At 44.0% G+C, this 26,714-nt stretch overlaps 2 protein-coding genes across 3 annotated transcripts in view; both read right to left on the bottom strand.

The window, feature by feature from the left end:
* Positions 1–4,630, bottom strand: part of HKDC1 (hexokinase domain containing 1) — a 47,040-nt gene extending 42,410 nt beyond the window's left edge. The window contains exon 1 of one of the 2 annotated variants that reach the window (XM_032138879.2): positions 4,470–4,630. In XM_032138879.2, coding sequence (XP_031994770.1) covers positions 4,470–4,532 — 63 coding nt within the window. In that variant the 5' untranslated portion in view covers positions 4,533–4,630. The remainder of the gene's footprint in view (positions 1–4,469) is intronic. The other variant, XM_032138887.2, reaches the window with a different exon arrangement.
* An 11,589-nt stretch (positions 4,631–16,219) lies between these two features.
* SUPV3L1 (Suv3 like RNA helicase) overlaps positions 16,220–26,714 on the bottom strand; it is a 29,010-nt gene continuing 18,515 nt past the window's right edge. Inside the window, exons 10-15 of the mRNA XM_032138857.2 lie at positions 26,240–26,333; positions 24,942–25,161; positions 22,884–22,964; positions 22,371–22,547; positions 17,364–17,512; positions 16,220–16,707 (exon numbers count right to left, since the gene is read on the bottom strand). Of these exons, the coding sequence (XP_031994748.1) occupies positions 16,293–16,707; positions 17,364–17,512; positions 22,371–22,547; positions 22,884–22,964; positions 24,942–25,161; positions 26,240–26,333 (1,136 nt within the window). The 3' untranslated portion in view covers positions 16,220–16,292. The remainder of the gene's footprint in view (positions 16,708–17,363; positions 17,513–22,370; positions 22,548–22,883; positions 22,965–24,941; positions 25,162–26,239; positions 26,334–26,714) is intronic.

Genomic DNA, 26,714 nt, shown 5'->3' with positions numbered 1-26,714 from the left:
TGTTAGAAGGGAAAAGTGAAACATATGTTGCGACAAAAAGCACCTATTTTCAATCCAAACAAGTCATGTGGGGTATGTGTAACCAGGGACACACGTCCCAGGCACTAAGGGAGAGTACCGGTGCTGCAGAAAACCAAGCCCACTTTTGGAGAGACGCACAAACCATCATGGGAGATATCTTCTAAGCAAGAAAGCCAACCAGTAGCGCGTTTCACTTAGAAAGAGCAAATTCAAACATTCAAGACTCAAGACTGAATTACAGAAGGTGGGAGCTGGAGGGGCCTTAGAGGTCATCTAGTCCAAAGGTCTCACATTATGAATCCAGAGTCATAAAAAGATTTCGCTCTTTGACCCAGGGCTTTCATTTCCGGAACCTATTCTCAGGAAATAATCCTGACTATGGAGAACCATAAATCTCTACCAAGGCCGGGCTCAGTGGCTCACGCCTGTAATCCCAGCACTTTGGGAGGTTGAGGCGGGTGGATCACCTGAGGTCAGAGTTCGAGACCAGCCTGGCCAAGCTGGTGAAACCCTGTCTCTACAGGGTGGTGGGGGCCTGTAATCCAGTATCGGAGGTGAGGCAGAGAATGGTGTGAACCAGGGGGCTGGCTGGCCAAGTCGACCTATGATTAGCCTGGGAGGGAGACGTCTCAAAATAATAAAATAATAATAATAATAAAAATAAAATAATAAAATAAAACTCTACCAAGGTTTAACATAACAATACTTTTATTTTATTTTGTTTCATTTTATTTTTGAGACAGGGTCTTGCTCTGTTGCCCAGACTGGGGTGCAATGGTGCAATCACAGCTCACTGCAACCTCCCGGGCTCCAGTGATTCTGCCACTTCAGCCTCCCAAGTAGCTGGGACTACAGGCATGTGCCACCATGCCCAGCTAATTCTTGTATTTTTTGTAGAGACAGGTCTCTCTATGTTACCCAGGCTGGTCTCGAGCTCCTGGAGGCAAGTGATCTTCCTGTCTCAGCCTCCCAAAGTACTGGGATTACAGGCATGAGCCACCTCATCCAGCCTAATATTTTAATTATTAAAAATGTTTTTGAAATGAGGCCAGGCACGGTGGCTCATGCCTGTAATCCCAGCACTTTGGGAGGCCGAAGCAGACGGATCCCGAGGTCAGGAGTTCGAGACTAGCCTGGCCAACACGGCAAAACACTGCCTCTACTAAAAATAGAAAAATTAGCCGGGCGTGGTGGTGTGACCTATGATCCCAGCTACTCAGGAGGCTGAGGCAGGAGAATGGTTTGAGCCCTGGAGGCGGAGGTTGCAGTGAGCCGAGATCGCGCCACTGCACTCCAGCCTGGGAGACAGAGCAAGACTCCGTCTCAAAAAAAAAAAAAAAAATTAGATTGTGGTAATAGTTACACAACTCTGGATATCCAAATGTCCAACAAGAGGGAAAAGGTTAACCACATTATGGCATATCCACTTGATTGGATATTAGGAAGACATTGTAATGATAATTATGATGACAATGAAGAAATCTACATAAGTGGTTACACTATAACAGTAAGTGAGGGAAGTGGTTCAGAACTGTACGTACCTTATAAACATAACTAAAAACACACAGGATGAAGAAAAACTAGGAAGGCTTCCACCCAGCAAATATGAAAGTGTTTGAGATTAAAAGTAAATTAAAGGTGGAATTACAAGTAACATTTCCACTTTTTTGTAATGTTGACATACAGAGCTGTAAAAAATACACGTTGAAAACCTCCCAGTTCTCCTATGGATGAGCAATCTGCAGGTCAATGACCAGGTCTGGTCTGGTGCTATCAATAGGTCAAATAATGTCAATATATTGAATTGGAAAAGAATCTGTCAGAGTGGTTTCTATTTTCTTTTTTTTCATTTTGTTTTATTTTTGTTTCCATGATGGTATGGGGAGATTTTTAGAAATTGTTCCAGGGTCTCAGTAGTAACCCTTGAAGGCACGTCTGGCCCAGGATCTGGACAATTCTAGGGGCAGGAAGCACAGAGACGAAGAAGGGGACTCACTGCCTGACTGCAGAGAAAAAAGCTGTGCCTTTTGACCAGGTGTGTTTCCACCACGTGTTGGGAGGAGTGTTCTCAGAACCATGACTCAGCCCAGCAGCCATAAACCAGCCTCCCACACTACCCTAGAGACTTCCTGGAGCACTTGCTTAAGGTGGCTATAAGAGTGCTTCCAACTTTCTCACCTCCCACAGGGAGAGGGAGGTCAGCTCCAGGCATAGAAAAAGGCTGACTGTCCTTCCAGAAGGACCTGGAGCCAATCAGCAGAGGCTGCATTTCCCATCACAGGGTGCTCCTGAGCCTGCACCTGGGCTGGTGGACAAACATGTCCCGCCTGATCCTAGGGTACAAAAGGTTAACCAACACAAAGGGGCCCAAGGAAATGAAATAAGTTTGCAGAATCAAAGGTTTCAGGGTTCCAAAGACTCCACCTTGGGGGTGGGAGAGACACCGTGCAAGTTGTGCCTTTACTAAGCAGATAACAAAACAAAGTGGATTCCTAGGCAGTGCCTCCTTAAGTAGCCAGTAGAGGGCTCTGTGAATCTAATCAACAAGTGATTGCTTTATAATGTTTTTAAATTTGCTACAACCTCTAACTCAACTCTCTAATGAATAGAATTTAGTGGGAGTTTATCCCAACAAGTACCTGAGGGCCATAAGGGGCCACACTTCCTCTCTCTCTCTTTGTTGTTTTGTTTTGAGACAGAGTCTTATTCTGTTGCCCAGGCTGGAGTGCAATGGCATGATCTCAGCTCACTGCAACCTCTGCCTCCCGGGTTCAAGCGATTCTCCTGCCTCAGCCTTCCAAGTAGCTGGGATTACAGGCACCCTCCACCACGCCCAGCTAATTTTTGAATTTTTAGTAGAGACGGGGTTTCACCATGTTGGCCATGCTGGTCTCGACCTCCTGACCTCAGGTGATCCACCCACCTCGGCCTCCCAAAGTGCTGGTATTAATAGGTATGAGCCACCATGCTTGCACTTTTTTTTTCTTTTTCTTTCCTTTTTTTTTTCAGACAGGGTCTCACTCTGTCATCCAGGCTGGAGTGCAGTAGCGCAGTCTCCCAGGCTCAAGCCATCCTGCCACCGCAGCCTCCTGAGTAGTTGGGACTGTAGACACACACCACCATGACCGGCTAATTTTTACATGTTTTGTAGAGATGGGGTTGCTCCATGTTGCCCAGGCTGGTCTCAAACTCCTGGCCTCAAGTTTGAGATGCGCTCTGCTCATCTCAGCCTCCCAGCGTATGGAGATTATAGCAGTGAGCCACGGTGCCCAGCCTCCTTGTTCATTTTGAAAAGCAGGAGGGAGTCATGGCACAGCAGAAAGAGCATTGAAGGAAGAATCAGCCAACTTGGGTTTAATCTTCATTCCATCCTAAATACTTGGTGACCTTGGCTAAGTCCTCCTGCTAGGAGGACTTCTGTCATCTGCATCATGAGAGATGCTTTTTGCCCAGGGCTGTGACAGCCAGCCGGTGTGGCCAGAGTAGCAGACTGGGCTCATTTTAGCTGCCTGGAAAGAACCCTGGTTCCCTCCTGTTGACCCTTGGCAACCTTTAACCAGCCCACTTTGGAATGAATTTTGTAGACAAGTTCCCTGAGCAAAGTGACAAAATAATGCGCACCATGAATAGTGTACCATTGGCAAATAGCAGGTGCCAGTAATAGATATTTCAATTACTGTCTATTACAACTCACACCCTCTTGCTGCCCACATTTATATGTTTTCAAATACATGAATAAACAGATCTGCCCCAATAGTTCTTTTTTTTGAGATGAAGTCTCGCTCTTGGCCCCTAGGCTGGAGTGCAATGGTGCGATCTCGGCTCACTGCAACCTCCACCTCCCGGGTTCAAGCGATTCTCCTGCCTCAGCCTCCCGAGTAGCTGGGATTAAAGGTGCCCACCACCACGCCTGGCTAATTTTTGTATTTTTAGTTGAGACGGGCTTTCACCATGTTGGCCAGGCTGATCTCGGACTCCTGACCTCAGGTAACCTGCCCGCCTCGGCCTCCTAAAGTGCTGGAATTACAGGCGTGAGCCACTGCGCCCAGCCTTCTGCCCCAACAGTTCTTAAAACTTCTTTGAAAATGATTCTCCTCGCCTTTGTGGACTTTCTGAGCAAACATCCCTTACAGCAAACACAATCCTCTTCAAGCTTTCCAAAGACTCTCCTCACCCGCTTCCGCATCCAATACCTGCCAGGAAGTTCTGAGTGAAATGTAAGGTTCAGGACAGTAATGCAATGCCCAAGAGTGTGGGAGAATTACTCCCTCTTCCCTCAGTGAGTCTTTTACTGGTCATATGCTCCTCGTATCTTTTCTAATAAACTCTCTTAACTCCCTTCTGAATTTTTTTTTTTTTTAAGGGAATAAGTTTTGTCCGTGAAGAAGGAGCTGGGCATCTCTCAGCTTCGTGGGTCCTCCTTACCTTCTTGATCTGATCCTCCTTACCTTCTTGATCTGATCCTCCTTCAGCTTGCTGAAGTAAAATGCCATCAAGTGGACCGCAAACATTTTCCCCAAGTTTGGTTTCTCCTGAGATGGGCAGAGATTCCTGTGCAACTCCCACGACTCTGGAGCGTTGCACGCTTTCAGTCCAGGCTGGTAGACCTCCTGGGGAGCGAGGTGCTGCGGACTAAATACCTCCAGCCTGCTTGGTTCAATGATTAAACTCCCCCCCCAACCCCACCCCTTTGGTCCCTCCCTCTGGCACACACTTGATTGTCTAATAGGAGGCTCTGGATGGTAGCTGAGGGTTAGTGGAGGGGGAAGCAGGGAATTGATGGGTTGCTTGACTACTTGAGAATTGGGTGCCACCAAATCTCATTGCTAAGCAACCCTCTCAAGCCAGGGCTCCTCCAAGCCCACTCAGCCGAGGAAAATCTTCTGCGAAGTTGCACACTAAACAAAGCCAACTTTCAACCAGTGGAGCTGCCCTGCAAATTTCCGGTCCCAGGCTTTTCTCTTTAGTTTTTTATGCCGGTGGCATAACTCTGTGACCCCCTGCTCCTCAGAAGCACTGAACTAACTAAAACTAAACATCGTCCTGGTCAACCGGATTTCAAGAATGTTGGGGCAGATTCTTTCATTTGTAACAGATCAGATCTCTTAACTAATAGCCCATGGTTAACAGAAAATGATCAATAAATGTTTACCTATTCACAGTGTTAAGCCAGAAAATCTTTAGTTCACAGGTAGTGACCCAGGAAAAAATATTCCTAAGAAAGAGTGAACTGAAGTCACCAGTGCTCACTGGGAATCACTGCTGGAGAGAAGGAAGTCACAGATAAGAAATGTCTCAGTCTAGCCGGGTGCGGTGACTCACGCCTGTAACAATCGCAGCACTTGGGGAGGCCGAGGCTGGCGGATCACCTGAGGTCAGGAGTTCGAGACTAGCCTGGCCAACATGGTGAGACCCCATCTCTACTAAAAATACAAAAAACTTAGCCGGGAGTGGCGGCAGGTGCCTGTAATCCCAGCTACTTGGGAGGCTGAGGCAGGAGAATCACCTGAACCTGGGAGGCAGAGGTTGCAGTGAGCCGAGATCGCGCCATTGCACTCCAGCCTGGGTGACAAGATCAAAACTCCATCTCAAAAAAAAAAAAAAAAAAGAGAGATAACTGTCTCAGGCCACTGAGATGTTTTATTCACTCACTTCTCACTCATCATACTTGGCATGAGAAGGACTCAGAAAGCACCCAATACGCGGGTACAATCAACCTTGCACTCTTCCCACAGTCATTGGCTGGCTAATGAAACCAATAACAACAGTGTTAACAACAGCGGCTAACATGGATGGAGCAATTACCAATCCCATTTTGTTTTTGTTACTATTGTTATTATTATTTTTTAGACAGAGTCTCATTCGTCCCCCAGGCTGGAATGCAGTGGTGGAATCATGACTTGCTGCAACATCAGCCTTCTGGGCTCAGGTGATCCTCCCACCTCCGTCCCCAGGGTAGCTGGGGCTACAGGCATGTGGCACCACGCCCAGCTAATTTTTGTATTTTTGTAGAGATGGGGTTTTGCCATGTTGCCCAGGCTGGTCTTGAACTCCTGGGCTCAAGCGATTTACCCACCTCAGCCTCCCAATGTGTTGGAATTACAGGCATTAGCCACTGCTCCCGGCCCACTTTTATTTTACAGATGAAAAAATTGAGGCCCAGAAAGATTACGTGATCACAAAGCTGTAAATAGGACAGCAAGGGGTCAATCCTGGAAGTTTGATTGCAGGGCCCAGCTCATAATACATGACATTGGCTCTCCAGCCCTGCTTTCTCCATGCAATAGATACTCAATAGATATGCAATTGATAACTATTAGTAGCAGCAGCATTCTATTGGGTTGTTAAGAACTTCTTTTTCTTTTTCTTTTTTTTTGGAGACAGAGTCTCACTCTGTTGCCCAGGCTGCAGTACAGTGGCTCAATCTCAGCTCACTGCACTCTCCACCTTCTGGGTTCAAGCAATTCTCCCGCCTCAGCCTCCTGAGTAGCTGGAATTCAGTGCTCTGTACCCATTGCCGTGTGGACGAGCCATCAGGTCTCACTTAAGCCCACAATGCAGAGGGGCTCGGTTAAAATTACTCCAGATGCTGGCCGGGCGCGGTGGCTCACGCCTGTAATCCCAGCACTTTGGGAGGCCGAGACGGGCGGATCACGAGGTCAGGAGATCCAGATCATCTTGGCTAACACGGTGAAACCCCGTCTCTACTAAAAATACAAAAAATTAGCTGGGCGTGGTGGCGGGCGCCTGTAGTCCCAGCTACTCGGGAGGCTGAGGCAGGAGAATGGCATAAACCCGGGAGGTGGAGCTTGCAGTGAGCCGAGATCGCGCCACTGCACTCCAACCTGGTGGACATAGCGAGACTCCGTCTCAAAAAAAAAAAAAAAAATTACTCCAGATGCTTTATTCAGATTGATATAAGCATATTAAAACTGTCTCCCAGATTGAGAATCCCCATCCTTTTCAGTCCATTTACCCTCAGACTATGACTTTTAGCTTGCTCCTTTATTACACAAGCAAACAAAGATTAACCTTTAGTTCCCCAAACCATTCAGTTCCCCAAACCAGGTGGAATTGTTGGTATTCTGAAATGGGCATGCTAGGCCCTAGCCCACAATGGCTGAGGATAACATCCTGGGAAGGCCATCTGCCCGTAAGTGATGACATTATTTATCTTAATTCCCCCACTAGTTGATTTATTTCAGAAACAGAGTCTCACTACATCTTGTCTTGCCCAGGCTGGATTCGAACTCCATCCAGTCTTGCCCAGGCTGGATTCGAACTCCATCCAGTCTTGCCCAGGCTGGATTCGAACTCCTGGGCTCAAGCGATCCTCTGGCTTCAGCCTCCTGAGTAGCTAGGACTACAGGCTTGCGTCACCACACCCAGCATTTAATTCCCCCATTTAAAAAGTAACCTGGGCTGGGCGCAGTGGCTCACACCTGTAATCCCAGCACTTTGGGAGGCCGAGGCGGGAGGTGGGCAGATCACCTGAGGTCAGGAGTTCGAGGCCAGCCTGGCCAACATGGTGAAACCCCATCTCTACTAAAAATGCAAAAATTACCTGGGCATGGTGGCGGGTGCCTGCAATCCCAGCTACTCGGGAGGCAGAGGTAGGAGAACTGTTTAAACCTAGGAGGTGGAGGTTGCAGTGAGCCGAGATCACACCACTGCACTCCAGCCTGGGCAACAGAGTGAGACTCCATCTCAAAAAAAAAAAAAAAAATGTAACCTCGGCAGTGCAGTATGCACCAACTGTCATTGATTTGTTCAACACAGGGATAAGAGGTTACAGTAGCCAGTGGTCAAAAGGACGCAAACCATAACCAAAGATCTCTGCAATCTCACGGTTGCTTGTGTGAGTCAGATAGGCAGCCCTTGGAATTTTAATCGGGCAAATGACACTGGAGGATTTTCATCTATTGCATCATTCCATTTTTAATCTGAGCACATTAGCGTCTACATTCCAGGCCTGAGTAAGGTGACTAAACCAGAAATTTTAATGATTATAGAGATCACATGCATTTGGAGTCATCTAGCTCAGCCCTCTCACTTTATAGAATCAAGACAAAATAATTAGGTTATTTTATCATTCCTCATCTGATTACTCCAATTCAAGTCCTGGGATTTTTCACCCTTACTAAAGCTCTATTGGCTATTCAAGGATATCTAGGTTTAAATCTTATAAGTAGTTGGGTTTTGCTTAAGAACACCCATTTGAGGGCTGACACTGACAAGTGACGTTTTAGTTAAAGCGTTATCACCCATCTGGCCCAAATCTTCCAGGTAAAGGGAAACCCTCCCATCTCTAGACACATCTCCATTTCGTAGAGCTCCACTTTAATCTACATGGTCCATTTTGGCAAGGCCCGAAGGTAATATCTGTTTTCCTTTAAGTACTGAGTATGGTGGGAGGACTAGAAGTCCAGTAAAATTTACCTATTTATTTAGCAAACACTTCCCCATGGGGTTTACTAGATGTCTTACGATATTAATTCCACAGTAACTATCATTCTCCCTATTTTACAGATGGAGAAACTGAGGCACAGAGCCCAACTGGGACACAGTGAAATCAAGATTTGAATGCAGGCAGTCTAGCTGCAGAGTTCCTGCTTGCCCGCTGTGCTACACTGGCTAGGCTGGAAACAAGGCACGGGGAGACATGGGGCCTCAGCTGGAAAAATGGCCCTAAGCTCTGGCTAACACAGTGGAAAGTGCACAGGCCCTGGGGTCCCACTTTGGCTTTTTTTAAACTGCAGGTAAAGGTCCAAGTCTATATTCGTATCTGTAAAAGCTTCATAGCTACGTCAGTGGTCAACAATGAGAAAGAAAGCAAATTATCACACAAGGAAAGGCATGTGGTCTACAGTGGGCACGCTAGAAGCATCTCCTGAAGCTCAACCTTTCCCTGGCTGGGGACCCCTCTTCGCTCACCCTACTTGGTCTCTTGGGATAAGAAAATGTGTGCAGACCTTTCAGTCCACTCAGTAAGGCATGATCATAAACCATTAGAAAGTACCTGTTCCATGTGCTGGAATTAAAGGAACAGTTGGGAATTTTATGGAAATTCTATTCCTGTTACTAAAGAAAACAGCTCTTGAATTCTGCCCTGTATTCTTTTTAATGGTAAGTCCAAAGTTAAGTTGTCATAACATAAATCAATGTGACCTGCTGGTACTCCACTTGCTGCAAAAGAATCAGAAACTGTGTGAGAGAGAGCAAACTTCCATAATAAGAAAACCAATGTAGAAACTTCCGAATGCTGCCAGTGGTTACAGTTACAATGGTGTCTCTATCGGAGCAGCCACAAATGAAGCAGAAATGCTAACCTCAGCAAGTTTCAAAAGAATGCTGCTAATCATTTTTACAGGTTTATTCTGAACCGAAGACAAGGAATGCTCAGGAAGAAATTCTGACACGATTTCTCAATCACAACTGTACATTAAGGGTCATATTTGCAAAACACCTATCAAGGAAAGAAAAGCTATACAAGAAAATGCAGTTCATATGACTTTTAACATTCTTCAGAATAATTACAATCTCAATTGCACAAAATAACCAACTTTTCAAAGCAAATGAGACTTCTGGTTAAACATGGCAGTAACCTACAAGGACAAAAAGAAAGGAAACAGTGACTGATAAGAGATCTTAACATAATTCTGGAAGACAGGAAGCTCACAGAAGTAATTGCTTAGTAGAGGAAACACTGAAACCTGAGTGCCCGCAGAGGGTGACTCGGCTGAGAAGGGAGCTGTGACATTTGTAAAACTCTAAAATGCTCAGGAATCAGAGGTCCGGGGCCAAGACATAGAGCCAAAAACAGGAGATTGGTTAAAAAGCTATATAGAAAAGCTTGGCCAGGCACGGTGGCTCACCCCTGTAATCCCAGCATTTTGGGAGGCCAAGGCAGGTGGATCATTTGAGGTCAGGGGTTCGAGACCAGCCTGGCCAACGTGGTACCCCCATCCCTACTAAACATACAAAAAAAATTAGCCAGGCATGGTGGTGGACACCTCTAATCCCAGCTACCCAGGAGACTGAAGCACAAGAATAGCTTGAACCTGGGGGGCAGATTTTGCAATGAGCCGAGATCACACCACTGCACTCAAGCTTGGGCGACAGACCCACACTCCATCTCAGGGGAAAAAAAAAAAAAAAACCCACACCCACAGGTATGGAAAAGGGAAAACTATAGAGACAGTAAACAAATCGGTGGTGGCCAGGGATTCGGAAAGGTGGGGGATGCTGAATAAGTGAAACACAAGGATGTTTTTAGGGCAGTGAAACTATTCTGTATGACACTGTAACAGCAAATACATGACACACTTTCAGAACCCATAGAATTTGACAGCACAAAGAATGAACTTTAATGTACATACATTCAAAAAAACATTTAGGAGGTCAGCGACGCAACACAGACTGTGACATGAGTCTAACTGTGTTGCAAATGTGCGAAATAGCCTCACTGAAGGGGAAGGGGAGGGAAAATATGCTGACCTAAGAAATTTTGGAAATTAATAGAGTAAGACTACAAGCAAAAGGAAGTGTATGTAGCACTGTATTCTGATTGATAAAGTTGCTTCCTGCAAGAGCACGCTTAACAATTCTGAAACCACTACACCGGAATACTGGAATTGAACAATTAAGTACATGGATGGTGGATGGCGGGAGGGAGGCTTCTTGCTGTTGGAGTGAGAGGCTTCAAGCAGGGGAGAAGGCTAGAATGATCCATGTCACTGGATTAGAATTGAGGACATCAGTATAAACTCATGTTTAGCTTGATATTGATATAGATGACTATACATATATGTTTATATAAAGATTTGAAGACATGTGTATATAGTTTAGTATACACGTGCATATGTCCTTGCTTTGTCAGCTGAGAAACCCTAGAAGCAATGACACCAAGTAGCAACAAGCACACCTAGTGCCCAGATCAAAGAACCAGGTCTATACAAGATGGTCCTGGCACATCTTGTAGTGCCGGAAAGGAAGGAAGTAATCAACAAAACAAAAACCAAATGATACGGATGTGTCAAAGGAACACAGGAGACAACTGAAAGTGAAAAAGTTCCCAATAACCAAAGCTAGAAAACATTGATAGGAGTGTTAAAAAAAAAAAAAAGAAAGAAAGAAAAAATTGAGCAAGATAAAGTATGACTGGATTATAACCCAAAGTCTACATTTCCATTAGCCCATACTGATATTAACAAATAATTGCATAAATATATAAGTGAGGGAGAAAGGACCAATCTCCCATGCAGAAGAATGCACATAGATACTCCACCCTCAAAGAGGTGGAGCACAGTGTACACAGTGATTCTTTCCAGAGAGTTCAGTATGGAAAACGAGAAAAGGGTAACATGACAGTGAAGAAACCTGACACGTGTCCTCAGGCACGTGATGAAGGTCAACTTTAGCAGGGTGAAGTCATGTTGACAATACAGATCCGTGATATGAGGTGATAAGACCGGCACCTTACCTCTGGGCTCTTTCTCCCAAAACCCAAACCCTAGTCTAATCATAAGAAAAACATCAGACAAATTCCAACTGATGAATAGTCTATAGAATACATGATTAGTACTCAAAGCTGTCGAGATCATCAACAGCAAGTCTGAGAAACTGTCACAGCCAAGAGGAGCTTAAGGAGACGACTAAATGTCATGTGGTGTCTTGGATGGGATCCAAAAGAGACGAAGGCCACTGGGTAAAAACTAAGGAGATCTAAACAACCTATGGCCTTTAGTTAATAATAATGTATCAGTCTTGGTTCATTAATTATAACAAACGTACCATACTAATGTAAGATGTTAATGGGGGAAATGTAAGATGTTAATGGGGTAAATGTGTTGGGTATATGGGAATTCTTTGTATTATCTTTGCAATTTTTCTGCAAATCTAAAACTCTCCTAACTTTTTTTTTAAGTTTATGTTTTAAAAACCTTACAGGCCAGGCGTGGTGGCTCACGCCTGTAATCCCAGCACTTTGGGAGGCCGAGGTGGGTGGATCTCCTGAGGTCAGAAGTTTGAGACCAGCCTGGCTAACGTGGCGAAACCCCGTATCTAATAAAAATACAAAAATTAGCCGGCTATGGTGGTGTGCACCTGTGGTCCTAGCTACTCTGGAGGCTGAGGCAGGAGAATTGCTTGAACCCAGGAGGCAGAGGTTGCAGTGAGCTAAGATCACACCATTGCACTCTAGCATAGGCAACAAGAGCAAAACTCCATCTCAGAAACAAATAAACAAACAAAAAACCTTACAGATACTGCCAGGCATGTTGGCTCACGCTAGCACTTTGGGATCACCTGAGGTCAGGAGTTCGAGACCAGCCTGGCCAACATGGTGAGACCCAGTCTCTATTAAAAATACAAAAATTAGCTGGGTGTGGTGGTGCACACCTGTAATCCCAACTACTCAGGAGGCTGAGGCAGGAGAATTGCTTGAACTTGGGAAGCAGAGGTTGTTTTCTGTTTGTTTGTTTGTTTGTATATTTGTTTGTTTTTTGAGATGGAGTCTCACTCTGTCGCCCAGGCTGGAGTGCAGCGATCTCAACTCACTGCAACCTCCGCCTCCTGGGTTCAAGGGATTCTCCTGCTTCAGCCTCCCGAGCAGCTGGGACTACAGGCACACGCCACTATGCCCAGCTAATTTTTATATTTTTAGTAGAGACTGGGTTTCACCACATTGGCCAGGCTGGTCTTGAACTCCTGACCTCATAATCCAACCCCTCCCCCCCGTCGCCGCCTTGGCCTCCCAAAGTGCTGGGATTACACGCGTGAGCCACTGCATCTGGCCTTGGGCAGCAGAGGTTGTAATGACCAGAGTTCATGCCACAGCACTCCAGCCTGGGCAACAGAATGAGACTCTGACTCAAAAAATAAAGTAAAATAAACCTTACAGATACTGACATTTGGGGAATCATTTAAAAAGCCAGCTTATCATCCAATCAACCTGCATAAAAACTGAAAAGCATAAACAGAGCTCTCCATTAGCTTATTTCTTCACTTTTAAACATAGACACAGGCAAGGATCACTAGACACATGAGACAAGTTTCCAACAATAAAGGTAGAAATCAAACCAAGCTAGGAAAAAAAAGGAATTAGAATAATGTAAGAAACAGAAGAAGACTTAAAAATTACTTTATCTAGAGATAGTATAGGTGGCGGTTTATCTATTTTTTTGAAACAGGGTCTGGTACTGTCGCCCAGGCTGGATGGAGTGCAGTGGTGCCATCTCAGCTCACTGCAACCTCCGCCTCCTGGGCTCAAGTGATCCTCCCACCTTAGCCTCTTGGGTAGCTGGGACTACAGGCGCACACCAACATGTCTGGCTAATTTTTGCTTTTTTTTTAGAGACAGGGTTTTGCCATGTTGCCCAGGCCGGTCTTGAACTTCTGAGCTCAAGTGATCTGTCCACCTCAGCCTCCCAAAATGTTGGGATTACAGGGGTGAGCCACTGCACCCAGCCAGGTTTGTATATTTTAAAGCTGTGAAACAGGAGAGGGAAATCTCAGCATGATTCCCTGTCCCATAGCAAATCTCTACTTTTCATTACATCCTAATAGGTTTGAGTTAGACACACACAGAATGACTACATCATAATTACAGACTCCCAGTTTTGAGTCATAAGAGACTCTAATTTGTGATGATAGTTTTATATATTTGTGATTTACAGTCACTTTTCAAGAGTTTCATTTTGCAGATTTACACTCTTCCACATATATAACATACAAAACATTACAAGTCACTGGATATTATTCCCAGTCATTTTCTAATCACATTTTATTAAATTATCAGGTCTGTATAGTGATAGGCTGAGATTAGTCTCTAAGTCCTAGTCCACATCCCATGTTTAAGTTCAGTGGAATCCATAATAATCCACGGAGGGCTCTCAGGCGAGTACTTCAAAATCTGTGAGAAGACTGCAAGGGTAGGAAACAGCTGTCTTTCACAAAGAGTGACATGACCATAGTGAAATGGAAATGAACGCCTGGAATTTAGCTGGCCCTGAAGCCCACAAAGAAAGATAAGTGACATGTCAAGCTTGTTGCAGAGAAGGAAGACTAGGCTGCTTTCTTGGTAACAATTTTAGGTACACTGAAGAGAATTCTGCAGGGCCACTCCAATTCTATCTTTCCTGTTTTGCTTCACATGCTGCCATCTTTTCTTTAGTCTCTTCTTCTAACCAGTGCCCTCCTTTCCCTCCAAAGGAAGGAGACGTGAAAGGGCAAACTACCACTATTTATAAATGCTCGTTAGCTGAATGTTCAAGCAGCACCTCCCACCCCCACCTCTCTTGAGGCTTTAACTTTATTTATTTACTTATTTAGAGACAGGGTCTCGCTCTGTTGTCCAAGCTGGAATGCAGTGGCATGATCAATGCTCACTGCAGCTTCGATATGCTGGGCTCAAGCGATCCTTCCACCCCAGCCTCCCAAGGAGCTGTACTACTGGTGAATGCCACCACATCCGGCTAATCTTTTAAATTTTTTGTAGAGATGGGGTCTCACTGTGTTGCCCAAGCTGGTCTCAAACTCCTGACCTTGGTCTCTCAAAGTGCTGGGATTACAGGCATGAGCCACTGCACCCAGTCACTTCTTTAACATATTCAGGACTTCACTTGCCTTAGTTTTTAAGTGTCTTGCCTAAGTCTTTTCTCTGACTTAACAACTCTGGCCCCCAAACTGGAGAAAATGGGAGAGTTAACAGCACTCTAAGTGATGTACCCCATCACTTACATACGACGGGGCCAAATCCACTATTTGGTTCAGCTCATAGATATTTCTTGTAACCATCTGGACAAGAATGATTATGTCTGCTATGGTGTAAGTCACAGGGGTAAGCAAATTCTAGAAGTTGCAGTTGCCCCACTGCAGAATATCAAGAGATAAGCCCTTCCAGGCATTTCACTAGTTTATCCATAAGCAAGGGGGAAATAGAGTCAGTGCCACCCACTCAGCCTTTATTTCCATGAAGGCAAAGGTCAGAATGAAGATTGTCATCTCAGTTAAATGTTACCTCTGAACTATCAAAGAAAAAAGCAGAGAGAGGTTGCAGATCTGGCTACATTCCCTCACCCAATTTGAGTCAAATCATATTTAATCCCTACCATGAGGTCAGCCCCAATTCAATAGTTGCTCAAGAAATTAGTTCAGTTGTCAGAATAATCTGAGAGCTCAATTCACAGCCCAGAGTGGACCCAAACCTTCAGGTTCATTTATATAATAAAATGCTTCCTGTGTGCCAGGCCCCTGTGATAAATGGCACGTGATTACAAATCTCCAAAACAACTCTAAATGAGCGTACTGACCATTTTCTTCAGATGTGAGATCAAGCCCAGAGATGGCAAGGCTACTAAGCTGTGATATGAAAAGGAACCACATCTGTCTAACTCCAAAGCTTCCACCTTTAAACCCCTTTTAGCCAGGTTTCTGAACAGGGTTGAAAACTTCATTGGACAAGTGTAGGCCACTATGCATCAGACTGGCCTTTGGACAAGGGAAGACCACCCTACCTAAAACAGCCCTTCCCTGCCACTCAGCATCACTCTTTCCTTATTCTACTTCTTTCTAGCATTCATCTCTAAAATTACACCCATTCATCTGACAGACTGATTTTGCTCCTGCTATATTCCAGATACTGCGAATGCAGCAGTGAAACAGACTACAATCTCTGCCCTCACCGATCTGACAGGATTTATTTGTTAACCTGTTCTTATCTCTCCTACCAAATATGAGATCCATGAGAGTAGGACATTGTCAGTCTTGCTTACTGCATATTTCCAGCACGTAAATAGCCTCTGGTATATGGGTACAATAGACAGCAATGTTTGTCAAAGAGCTGCATCCACGACATCCTCAGCATGGCATAGGAAACTGGTCAAACAATTCACCAAAGTGATTTTATTCCCATGCAGAGTTCCTTATAGTGCGCTGTCTTAGTACTATTCTACAAATGGCCATTATATAAAGATTTAAATTAAACCTCTATGATATCCTAGTATTTTCTAAATGTTGAAAAAAAAAAAAAAAACAAGTTTAGTCGTCAAGAGTGATTTTTCTGTGCAAAAAAACCCAAAAAAACAAACAAAAAAACACACACACAAACACACACACACACACACACACACCAAAAATCCCCCAGTACCAGATAGCCACAATACTAGAGGAGTGAGTAAATGCATATGAGGAAAAAGGATTCAAAATAAATTTTTATTTGCAAAATTAAATAAAAAAAAAAAAACAAAACAGGAACAGAAAACTAGTCTGAATCAGGTTCCTTCTTTCTTCTCTTCCGTTTTGGATGAGTCCCAGACTTCTTTGTTGTGTTCAGTTTGTTGTGTCATCCACTCTTTTTCTAGCTGTTTCAGCATGTCTGGAGTGAGGAGTCCTTGCTGCACCAATCTGGAAGCAAGGGACAGCTCTCCTGCATCAGGGCTGGGTGGTTCAGTAGCTTTACTCCCTAGAGCTTTGGTGCCGCGTGTCCTTCTAGCTTGGCTCTTTAAGGTTCCTGACAATCGTGACTGGCTCCCTGATGGAAAGCCCTCCAAATTCAACAGCTTATGCGTCTCAGACATTTTAATCAATTTAGTGATATTGTGCACACCATCTTGGATAATACCATCTAGTTCTTTCTGGAGATCTCGAATAAGGCTGGCATCTGGAAACATATCCATAAATCGGTAGCTAGGAAAAAGACACATTAGCATTATAGCAACAGCTCTTATTGCAGTCTGGACAACTCTCAATGGCACACCTACATCTTGACATTGATTAATTCTAAATGTTCTTTTTGCAAACTCTCTTCAGTGCCTTTGCTCAACCTTGATTTCTGCCCCCACACACGTGAGGAATATGTCATCCTGAGGGTGGGTCGGCACTATACCTCAATAGACTCATATACTCCTGGAGAGGGACATGCCCCTCCTTTGAGAATCACTGGCCTAGAACAGGACTTCTCAAATGATAATGTACAAGTGAATCACCCAGGGATCTTGTTAAAATGCAGAATCTGATCAAGTCAGGGATGGGCCTGATACTCCTTAGTTCTAACAAGCTCTCAGGTGATACCAATGCTTTTGGTCCAAGGATCATCCTTTGACCAGCAGGAGTCCAGTGGACCTTCCTTCTCACCTAGCCATCTTAACTAGAATTGCAAGAACTCAAGTCATTTTTGGAATGGGTATAAACCATTCCATCAGTTGAACTGCCTTTATGGACAACAGACATAATATAGAGCATCTTGCAAATACGTCCATAATTTGAAATAGAAAAACAAATTCATAAAAACTTTAATTTGTCCACTAGAAAAATGAGAGCACATAAAGGAAAAATGTTGGTACCTTAGCCACAGGTAAAGATCCAAGACATCGTGGACAGCTTCAAGATCCATGAGGTCTTTAATATTCTTAGGTGGAACTAAAGGCCATCTGATGTATCGGCGTAACCATGCAAAGGTCAGGGGCTCATTCCTGCTATACTGCCTGGCAAACTGACAGAGAAAGAGGAAAAGAGTTTCAGAGAAGTGTCAGAATTCCCTTAAGTCTATAATTAGAAAGAGAAAAAAAAGAAAGCAAAACAAAACATTAATTGTGGTTGTATTTCAATAGACAGGTGGTTTCTTTTCTCCTTTATACTTTTCTACATTTTAAAGAACATTTAATACTTTATAAGGCCAGGTACAGTGGCTCATGTCTATAATCCCAGCACTCTAGGAGTCTGAAGCGGGTAGATCACTTGAGCTCAGGAGTTCGAGACCAGCTGGGGCAACATGGAGAAACCCCATCTCTACAAAAAAACACAAAGAGTTAGCTGGGCATGGTGGCATGTGCCTGTGAGTCCATCTACTCAGGAAGCTGAGGTGGAGGATTACTGAGCCCAGGGAGGTCAAGGCTACAGTGAGCCATGATCGTGCCACTGCACTCCAGCAGAGTGAGACCATTTGGAGAAAGAAAAAACAAAAAAAAGATGACTTCCTTCTTTTTCTAAAACCAGGGTAATAATATGTGCAGCAGAAGTTCAAGGGCTACTCTGGGCACACTACCTATAGGGTATCCCTGCTCCACACGGAGCAGTTAAAAAAAAAAAAAAAAAAAGAAGCTGTAGAAGGACTAACTTTCCAGGGCCTAAGTCTGTTAACTCTTATTTAGGAATATGTGATGTTCTAAGCTATGGATAGACAGTACCTGAACACTCCTATTTCTATCTCATTATGTAATAGTCCTATAACCTCAAATACAAGCTTAAGTTTCTCTATCTTGTTAATGTCTTCCCTTATTTTTTATTTTTTTGAGACGGAGTCTCGCTCTGTTACCCAGGCTGGAGTGCAATGGCACGATCTTGGCTCACTGCAACCTCCGCCTCCTGGGTTCAAGTGATTCTCCTGCCTCAACCTCCTGAGTAGCTGGGATTACAGGCGCCTGCCACAACGCCCAGTTAATTTTTGTATTTTTAGCACAGACAGGGTTTCACCATGTTGGTCAGGCTGGTCTCAAACTCCTGACCTTGTGATCCGCCTGCCTTGGCCTCCCAAAGTGTTGGGATTACAGGCGTGAGCCACCGCACCTGGCTGTCCTCCCTTATTATACAGAAACCCTCTGAGGTGGCCTGGTGCAAGGCTGGTCAGAAGTCAATCTTGGATCTGCCTCCTGCGAGCTGTGTGGCTTTGGCCAAGTCACCACTCTTTGCTTCAGCTTCCTCATCGGTGACGTGAGACACCACAAGACACTGCTGGGGAATGTGCTTTCAAAACCATGTTCCATTCCAGACATTAGGCAATATTATACATCACCTGTACTACAGAAGATAGACATACAACCACACAGCAAGACCCCTCAAGCAAGAGTTTAAATAAAATCTTCGGCTTCAAGATTCAAGCTGATTTCAAATGATTCACTTCCTAATTAGGGGAAATTATCTCTAAATGCTTAACCTAAGCAAGGTTAATACTTCAGAGAGGAAGAGCAGTTTTAGATCAATTGTGGTTAAATAATACCACAATTTTGTTAAATTCAGTCTGGTCCACTCTGCTAAGTTTAATAAATGCCAAGTAGGATAGCCATAAAGGATAGAAATGTGACCACACTACCTGCTAGGCAGGACAGGCCAAGCATGAGTTCTCAAGTTATCTTATAAAGCAGTGGCTCTATTTTTTTTGGCCACAAACAACTAGTGGAAGCCCAATACATAAAAGAGCTAAGTAAGGAGCTATGCAGAGAGGGCAGGGAGAGATGCCCGCCCATCCGCCCATCCATCCATCCATCCATCCATCCATCCATCCATCCATCCATCCACCATCCATCCATCCATCCATCCATCCATCCATCCATCCATCCATCCATCCACCCAGCCATCCATCCAGCCAGCCAGCCAGCCATCCAGCAGCTGGCCCTAAAGGAGCTCCATGGAGCACAGCTTCCAAATCACAGTCCTAAGGGGCATCCTAAGTCATTAATGTGATTGAGCTCTTTCATAGTTCAGTAATGACAAAGATCAAGAAAAAAGGAAAAGCCTCTAGATTTCATATTCTAATTTTTAAACAGAAAACACACGGAGTGGCCGGGCGTGGCAGCTCATGCCTGTGATCCCAGCACTTTGGGAGGCCAAGGCGGGTGGATCACTTGAGGTCAGGAGTTTGAGACCAGCCTGGCCAACATGGTGAAACCCCATCTCTACTAAAAATACAAAAAATTAGCCAGGCATGGTGGCGGGCGCCTGTAATCCCAACTACTCGGGAGGCTGAGACAGGAGAATCGCTTGAACCTGGGAGGCGGAGGTTGCAGTGAGCCAAGCTCATACTATTGCACTCCAGCTTGGGCAACAGAGTGAGAGACTTCATCTCAAAAAGAAAACACACCGCGCATCATGGCGCACACCTGTAGTCCTAGCTACTCAAGAGGCTGAGGTGGAAGGATCGCCTGAGCCCAGGAGTTTGGGGTTACAGTGAGCTATGATTGTGCCACTGCACTGCAGCCTGGGCAACATAGTGAGACCTTAAGAAAACAAGCAACTGTTGACCTGCACGTTCCAGAGACTCCCTACACCTTAATAAAGAGCTTCTATTCCCTAGAATAGCTGTTTAAAGGACGGTGTGAATGGGGCCAAGGCCATGGGACTGAGTTCCACCCAGGTCAGTTTACAGCAGTTTAAGACTGTTCCATAAACTTCAACCTTATGCTAGCTAAGTTTTTCACAAATGCCTAGAAACTATTTTCTAGGTAAATATCTGGACATGGAAGATCTCTAACACATATTATTAAGAGAAAAAAAAGGCAAGTTGTGAGTAATTCATTAAGATAGCGTTGATAGGGCTGGGCACAATGGCTCATGCCTGTAATCCTAGCACTTTGGGAGGCTGAGCGGGTGGACTGCTTGAGCTCAGGAGTTCATGACCAGCCTGGGGAACATGGCGAAACCCTGCCTCTACAAAATATACAAAAATTAGTCAGGCATGGCACGTGCCTGTAATCCCAGATACTCAGGAGGCTGAGGCACAAGAATCGCTTGAACCCAGGAGGCAGAGGTTGCAGTGAGCTGAGATGACACCACTGCACTCCAGCCTGAGCGACAGAGTGAGACTCTGTCTCAAAAAAAAAAAAGACAATTTTTTATGAGGAAATGCACCCTCACAACAAATCTAGTGTTTCCACATGAACATGCATGTAGGCAAACGCAATGAAAAACAGTCTGCAAAGATACACACAAACTTACACAAGGAGTTATTTCAGAGGACTAAGATTGGGGAGTGAGCCACATTTAAGCTATCTGTAATGTTTTCATTTTGTATAAAGAGAATGTACTATTTATGTAATTTTTTTTAAAAGGGCGGAGTCTCGCTATGTTGCTGGAGATGTTCTCGAACTCCTAGGCTTAAGCAATCCTTCCTGCCTCGGCCTCCCAATGTGCTGGGATTACAGGCATGAGCCACAGCACTGGACTATTTATGTTATTTAAAAAATAAGTTTAGAGCTAGATTTGATTAGAATATAGCTCATATGCAGAATGCTCAGGCCTACAGAGGAAATGGCAGTGAACTTCAGTGAGTCAGGACAAGATTCAGAGAAGAGGAGGCCTTTGGGTTTAGTGGGGTGGGGAGAGCATGCAAAGCAGAGGAAATAGGGTGGGAGGTGAGAGAACATGTTGTTTATAAGGTACATACAGTTCTGAATCGCTTCCCTCACTTACTGTTATAGTGTAACCACTTATGTAGATTTCTTCATTATAATCATAATTATCATTGCAATGTCTTCCTAATATCCAATCAAGTGGATATGCCATAATGTAGTTTACCTTTTCCCTCCTGTTGGACATTTGGATACTTTCAAAAACATTTTTAATAATTAAAATATTAGGCTGGACTAGGTGGCTCATGCCTGTAATCCCAGCATTTTTGGAGGCTGAGGCGGGATGATCACTTGCCTCCAGGAACTCGAGACCAGCCTGGGTAACATAGAGAGATCTGTCTCTACAAAAAATACAAAAATTAGCTGGGCATGGTGGCACATGCCTGTAGTCTCAGCTACTTGGGAGGCTGAGGTGGCAGGATCACTTGAGCCGGGGAGGTTGAGGTTGTAGTGAGCTGTGATTGCACCACTGCACTCCAGCCTGGGCAACAGAGCAAGACCCTGTCTCAAAAATAAAATAAATAAAATAAAAGAAAAGTATTGTTACGACAAACCTTGGTAGAGTTTTTGTTTGTTTGTTTTGGTTTTTTTTTTTTTTTTTTTTTTTGAGACAGAGTCTTGCTCTGTCACCCAGGCTGGAGTGCAATGGTGCGATCTTGGCTCACTGCAACCTCTGCCTCCTGGGTTCAAGTGATTCTCCTGCCTCAGCCTCCCAAGTAGCTGGGATTACAGGTGCCCGCCACCATGCCCAGATAATTTTTGTATTTTTAGTAGAGACAGGGTTTCACCAGCTTGGCCAGGCTGGTCTCGAACTCCTGACCTCAGGTGATCCCCCCGCCTCGGCCTCCGAAAGTGCTGGGATTACAGGCGTGAGCCACTGCGCCCGGCCTTGGTAGAGATTTATGGTTCTCCATAGTCCACTGTCCTTCCTGGCCCCCAGGAATCCCGTGCTTCTCAGAAGTCAGAGATTTGCATCTCTACCCAAATGAGTTAAAAGGGGCTAGAACCCTGGCATGGTGCTCATACAAGACAGTAACCCCTGGCTCAGTGCTTTACACTTACGAAAACTGAACACTACTGCTACTGTTAACCCCTATTTAAATTTTTACAAAGTCTCTCATATTACAGAGTACTCTTCTAATTATTTTATTTTGAATAACAAAGTACTGTTTGGGGAAACTGCATCAACCGGAAGGAACTCGAAATAGCTTAAAGATAAAGGCTTACCTGTAACAGTGAAGAACACACAAAAGGCTGCTTCTTGTTGATAGGGGCTGTGCAGAAAACATACCTCACTCGCAGACTTAGTGGAATATGCTGGATCAACTCTGCAGAAAATTTAAAGTCAGCCATATTGCAGACAAAATACTGCCCATCAACTTGTGAAAAGTCTACAAAAATATCCTGGGGAAAAAAGACACAAAATTACTGGACTGCCTAAATGAACAATGAATAACATACTCAAGTCTATAAAAGACAATCTCTTTAATCCAGAACAAACTTCCATAAAGGCTTGCTTTAATCACTCCCTCATATCCTTCCCCACCTGAAATACTGAGAGGAAATTCCTCAGGACTAAAGTCCCAAAAGATTTTGAGAAAAAATTTTCGCTTGTAAAATAAATTTTATAAATAGCAACTTCTCAAAGGCAGACTATCCATTCATGCTCATGAGGTTAACCAGTAATCACTTGACATATCAACATTTTTAGGAGAGATTTGAAAGGGAGTTTCCACTTACAATGAGATTGGAAAGTGTTGCATCAGGGAGATGGTAGGCAAACATTTCAATCTGCTCAGCAGTTGGATGAAGACCAGCTGCCTTTTGGTAAAAGAAAAAACAATCATAAGCTGATTTTTTTTTTTTAAAAAGGACAAATTTTCTTAAGTTATTGCATGATAAAGTCCTATTCAGGCTAAGCTCTCACCAAATAAATACAATCAGGCTAAACTCTCACCAAATGAAGTAAATGCCAAGAATTTGAGTAAAAGAGAAAAAATATCATTTTACCATTTATTACCAATTAGAAAAGTTGATGAGATGATTTAGTAAAAATGACAGATTATGGCCACTGAGAAATTAGTCTTTTGCTTACATTTTAGTCATATTTCTAAAGCCTATGATGATCTGGCAGCATATAAAAAATGATTTTATGGGCTGGGCGCCGTGGCTCATGCCTGTAATCCCAGCACTTTGGGACGCCGAGGTGGGTGGATCACGAGGTCAGGAGATTGAGACTATCCTGCCCAACATGGTGAAACCCCGTCTCTACTAAAAATGCAAAAATTTGCTGGGTGTGGTGGTGCGTGCCTGTAATCCGAGCTACTCGGGAGGCTGAGGCATGAGAATCATTTGAACCCAGTAGGTAGAGCTTACAGTGAGTCGAGATCGCGCCACTGCACTCCAGTCTGGCGACAGAGCAAGACTCCGTCTCAAAAAAAAAAAAAAAAGATTTTATGGCCAGGTGCAGTGGCTCATGCCTGTAATCCCAACACTTTGGGAGGTCAAGGTGGGAGGATCACTTGAGGACAGTAGTTCAAGATCAGCCTGGGCAACATAAGGAGATTCCCATCTCTACAAAAAATTTTTTAAAAATCAGCCAAGCATGGTGGTGAGCACCTAAAGTCCCAGCTGCTCAAGAGGCTGAGGTGCAAGGCTCTCCTGAGCTCAGGAGACTGAGGTTACAGTGAGCCGTGATCATGCCACGGCACTGAAGCCTGAGTAACAGAGTGAAACACTATCTTAAAAAAAAAAAAAAAAAAAAAGGAAAAAAAACCTGTTTTCCAGGGTAAAACCATTTTCCATGTCTCAATTCTCCTCACTGAATTAAAATGAATGAGAAAAACCCAGTCACTTTAACCAAGGCAATAAAACTAACATACATACATATATCTAGAAAGACATGAGAACATTTTTAAACTGGAAGTGAGTTCTCTTTAACTACACATTACAGCGTTAGGACATGGCCACAGGTAAGTATAAGGAACGAAGTATGAAACGGAGAAAGTGAATGAAAAAGACAAAGAGGAAAAGAGGCAAGAGAGATTAGTCATAAGGGAGGGAAGAAGAGTCCAAGACATGAGGTGCCCAGGAGGGAAGCAGGGAGGTCACGGGAGCCACCCACGAACCTAACTGTACTGCTAAGAAGTTACAGAAATGATTCCAGGACAGCCTTCCCTTGGAAGCTTCTCCCTGCATGCTTCTCCCTGCATGATCTCATGTCTATATTCCCCTTCATCTAGTGTCACAGACAAATGAGATAAGCCATGTAGGTGAATTTTCCAGGGAACTTTAAATTTTAACTATTACTAGAAAGTTTGTTTCAAATATGTACAATTCTAACTCATTAACCAATATTAACCAAAATTTAACCTTCTCCTCACTGGATGAAGTTGTATTGCTTAAGGCTGTTTTTGCCCCATGCTCAAGGGTTTCGTCTATATTCAGGCTTCTGGTCATTTTTCAGTCCACTAATGTAGCTCTGTGTGCTCAGCTGAAGAAACTCCTTTCTTCCCTGTTCCTTCCCGCTGCTAGATTCCGGAAGGAAGTAAAGGCAAATCAGGCTCACTAGACTTTGTCAATCTGGACCTTCACTTGCATACCATTCTCTGATCAGATCTCTGTGGCTCTCCAAAGCAGTAAAGTAGGGCTTTTTTTAATGCAGTTTTCATGGCACAAAATTTTCTTTCACTTATGTCTGTATCCAGAAATGTGTCTGAGGTGAGAGTCTGGATGGTGGGTGAGGGAAAGAATGACTGTCCTCCACAGAGAAGTAGTAATTAACATGTTACACCTTACCCTTATGGGATCCACAGGTCTCTTCAAAATTTCCTTTAATAAACTGAGATCTTTGTGATTCATTGTTGTAACCTCTCCTTCTTTAAACCGCGAGCTGAATCTGCCAGCTCTGCCAGCAATCTGCAGGGCTTGAGAGGTTGTGATTGGTTCTAGTTCTTTCTCTCCCTTTTCATTGATACTGGGCTTTATAAGGGAGTAAAAAATAATTCTCCTTATGCTCCTGAAACAGAAATAAAAGTGATCCTGCAGACTGTATGAAAAACCCTCCAATACTTGCATAATGCTCACTCCAATACCAGCTTAGGTCCTCTTGCAACCTTGACTGCCACTTACAAAATTAAGGAACATCTGGCACAGTGGCTCACACCCATAATCCCAGCACTTTGGGAGGCTGAGGCAGGAGGATTGTTTTGAGGCCAGGAGTTCAGAACCAGCCTGGGCAACATAGCAAGACCCAAGCCTCTACAAAAAATTAAAAACATCAGCTGGGTTCAGTGGTGTGTGCCTGTAGCTCTACAGGGGGCTGAGGCAGGAAGACCGCTTGAGCCCAGGAGTTTGAAGCTGTGGTGAGCCATATCACACCACTATACTCCAGTGTGGGGCACAGAGTGAGGCTCTGTCTCAAAAATAAATAAATACATAAATAAATAATATTTAGGTTTAACACTGTTACCATTTAGAGATAATAACTAGCCCCACATGCATAATAGGCACTCGGACATCTGACTGAGAAACTGAAAATAAAGTGACATAGTACAATAGGTTAGCAGTAGTGGAGGGCAGCATTCAAACGTCCTAGTGTGGGCCGAGTGTAGTGGCTCATGCCTGTAATCCTAGTACTTTGGGAGGCTGAGGTGGGAGGATCACTGGAGGCCAGCAGTTAGCGACTAGCTGGGGCAACAGGGTAAGACCTTGTCACTACCCAAAAAAACAAAAAACAAAAAAAAAAAAAACCAGGCTTTGTGGTGTGCGCCTGTGGTCCCAGCTACTCTGGAGGTTGAGGCAGGAGGATCACTTGGGCTCAGGAGTTCAAGACTGCATTGAGCTACAACTGGATCACTGCACTCCAGCGTGGACAGAGCAAGACCCTGCCCCTAAAAAAAGTCCTGGCACTATTTAATATTTTCTTTTTATTTCCCTCAACAGGTGTAGGCAAGATAAATCTCAAATCTAGCCTATAATATTTATTCTCCCAAATCAAAGTGCTTAGTCATTAATGCCAATTAGAAAATTGAAAAACAAAAAAACCACCATTTAACTCACCGAATATTCATGCTTATTAAAAACAAATTACTTACAAATTAAGTCCCATGCCAATTGCATCTGTAGCAACCAAGATTTTGCATGGGTCATTGGGATCATTAAACTTTTTTGCTTGAGCAAGTTTGGTCCCTAAAACAAGAACAATTTATGTTAAATCAGTGTTCTCAGTCTTTTATTACATCAAGCTAAGTACATCTTGGAAACCTTCACCTCCTGTTCTTCCCATTTTTAATAATAAAACCTTTACTGTTTCAAACTTTATTTCTTCATATCTTCAAGGAGCCACTTATCCTTTACACCCATTCCTTCAAATACTCCGTCATATAGCAACACAATCCCCCACCACACTAGCCTTATTCCTGAGGACACAGATTTCAGGACTACAACTTAAAAGGACATGGTCAAGTCCAGATTTCAATGACATTTCTGTAAGAAAATAATAAACTCAACATTTAATATACAGTCTAATAATAGCAGCAACTAACAAGAACTATAATTAAAATACTTCTA

This window comes from Hylobates moloch, unplaced genomic scaffold, assembly GCF_009828535.3.
Source record: "Hylobates moloch isolate HMO894 unplaced genomic scaffold, HMol_V3 SCAFFOLD_3, whole genome shotgun sequence".
Lineage (NCBI taxonomy): Eukaryota > Metazoa > Chordata > Mammalia > Primates > Hylobatidae > Hylobates > Hylobates moloch.
This window is presented reverse-complemented; position numbering and strand designations above follow the sequence as displayed.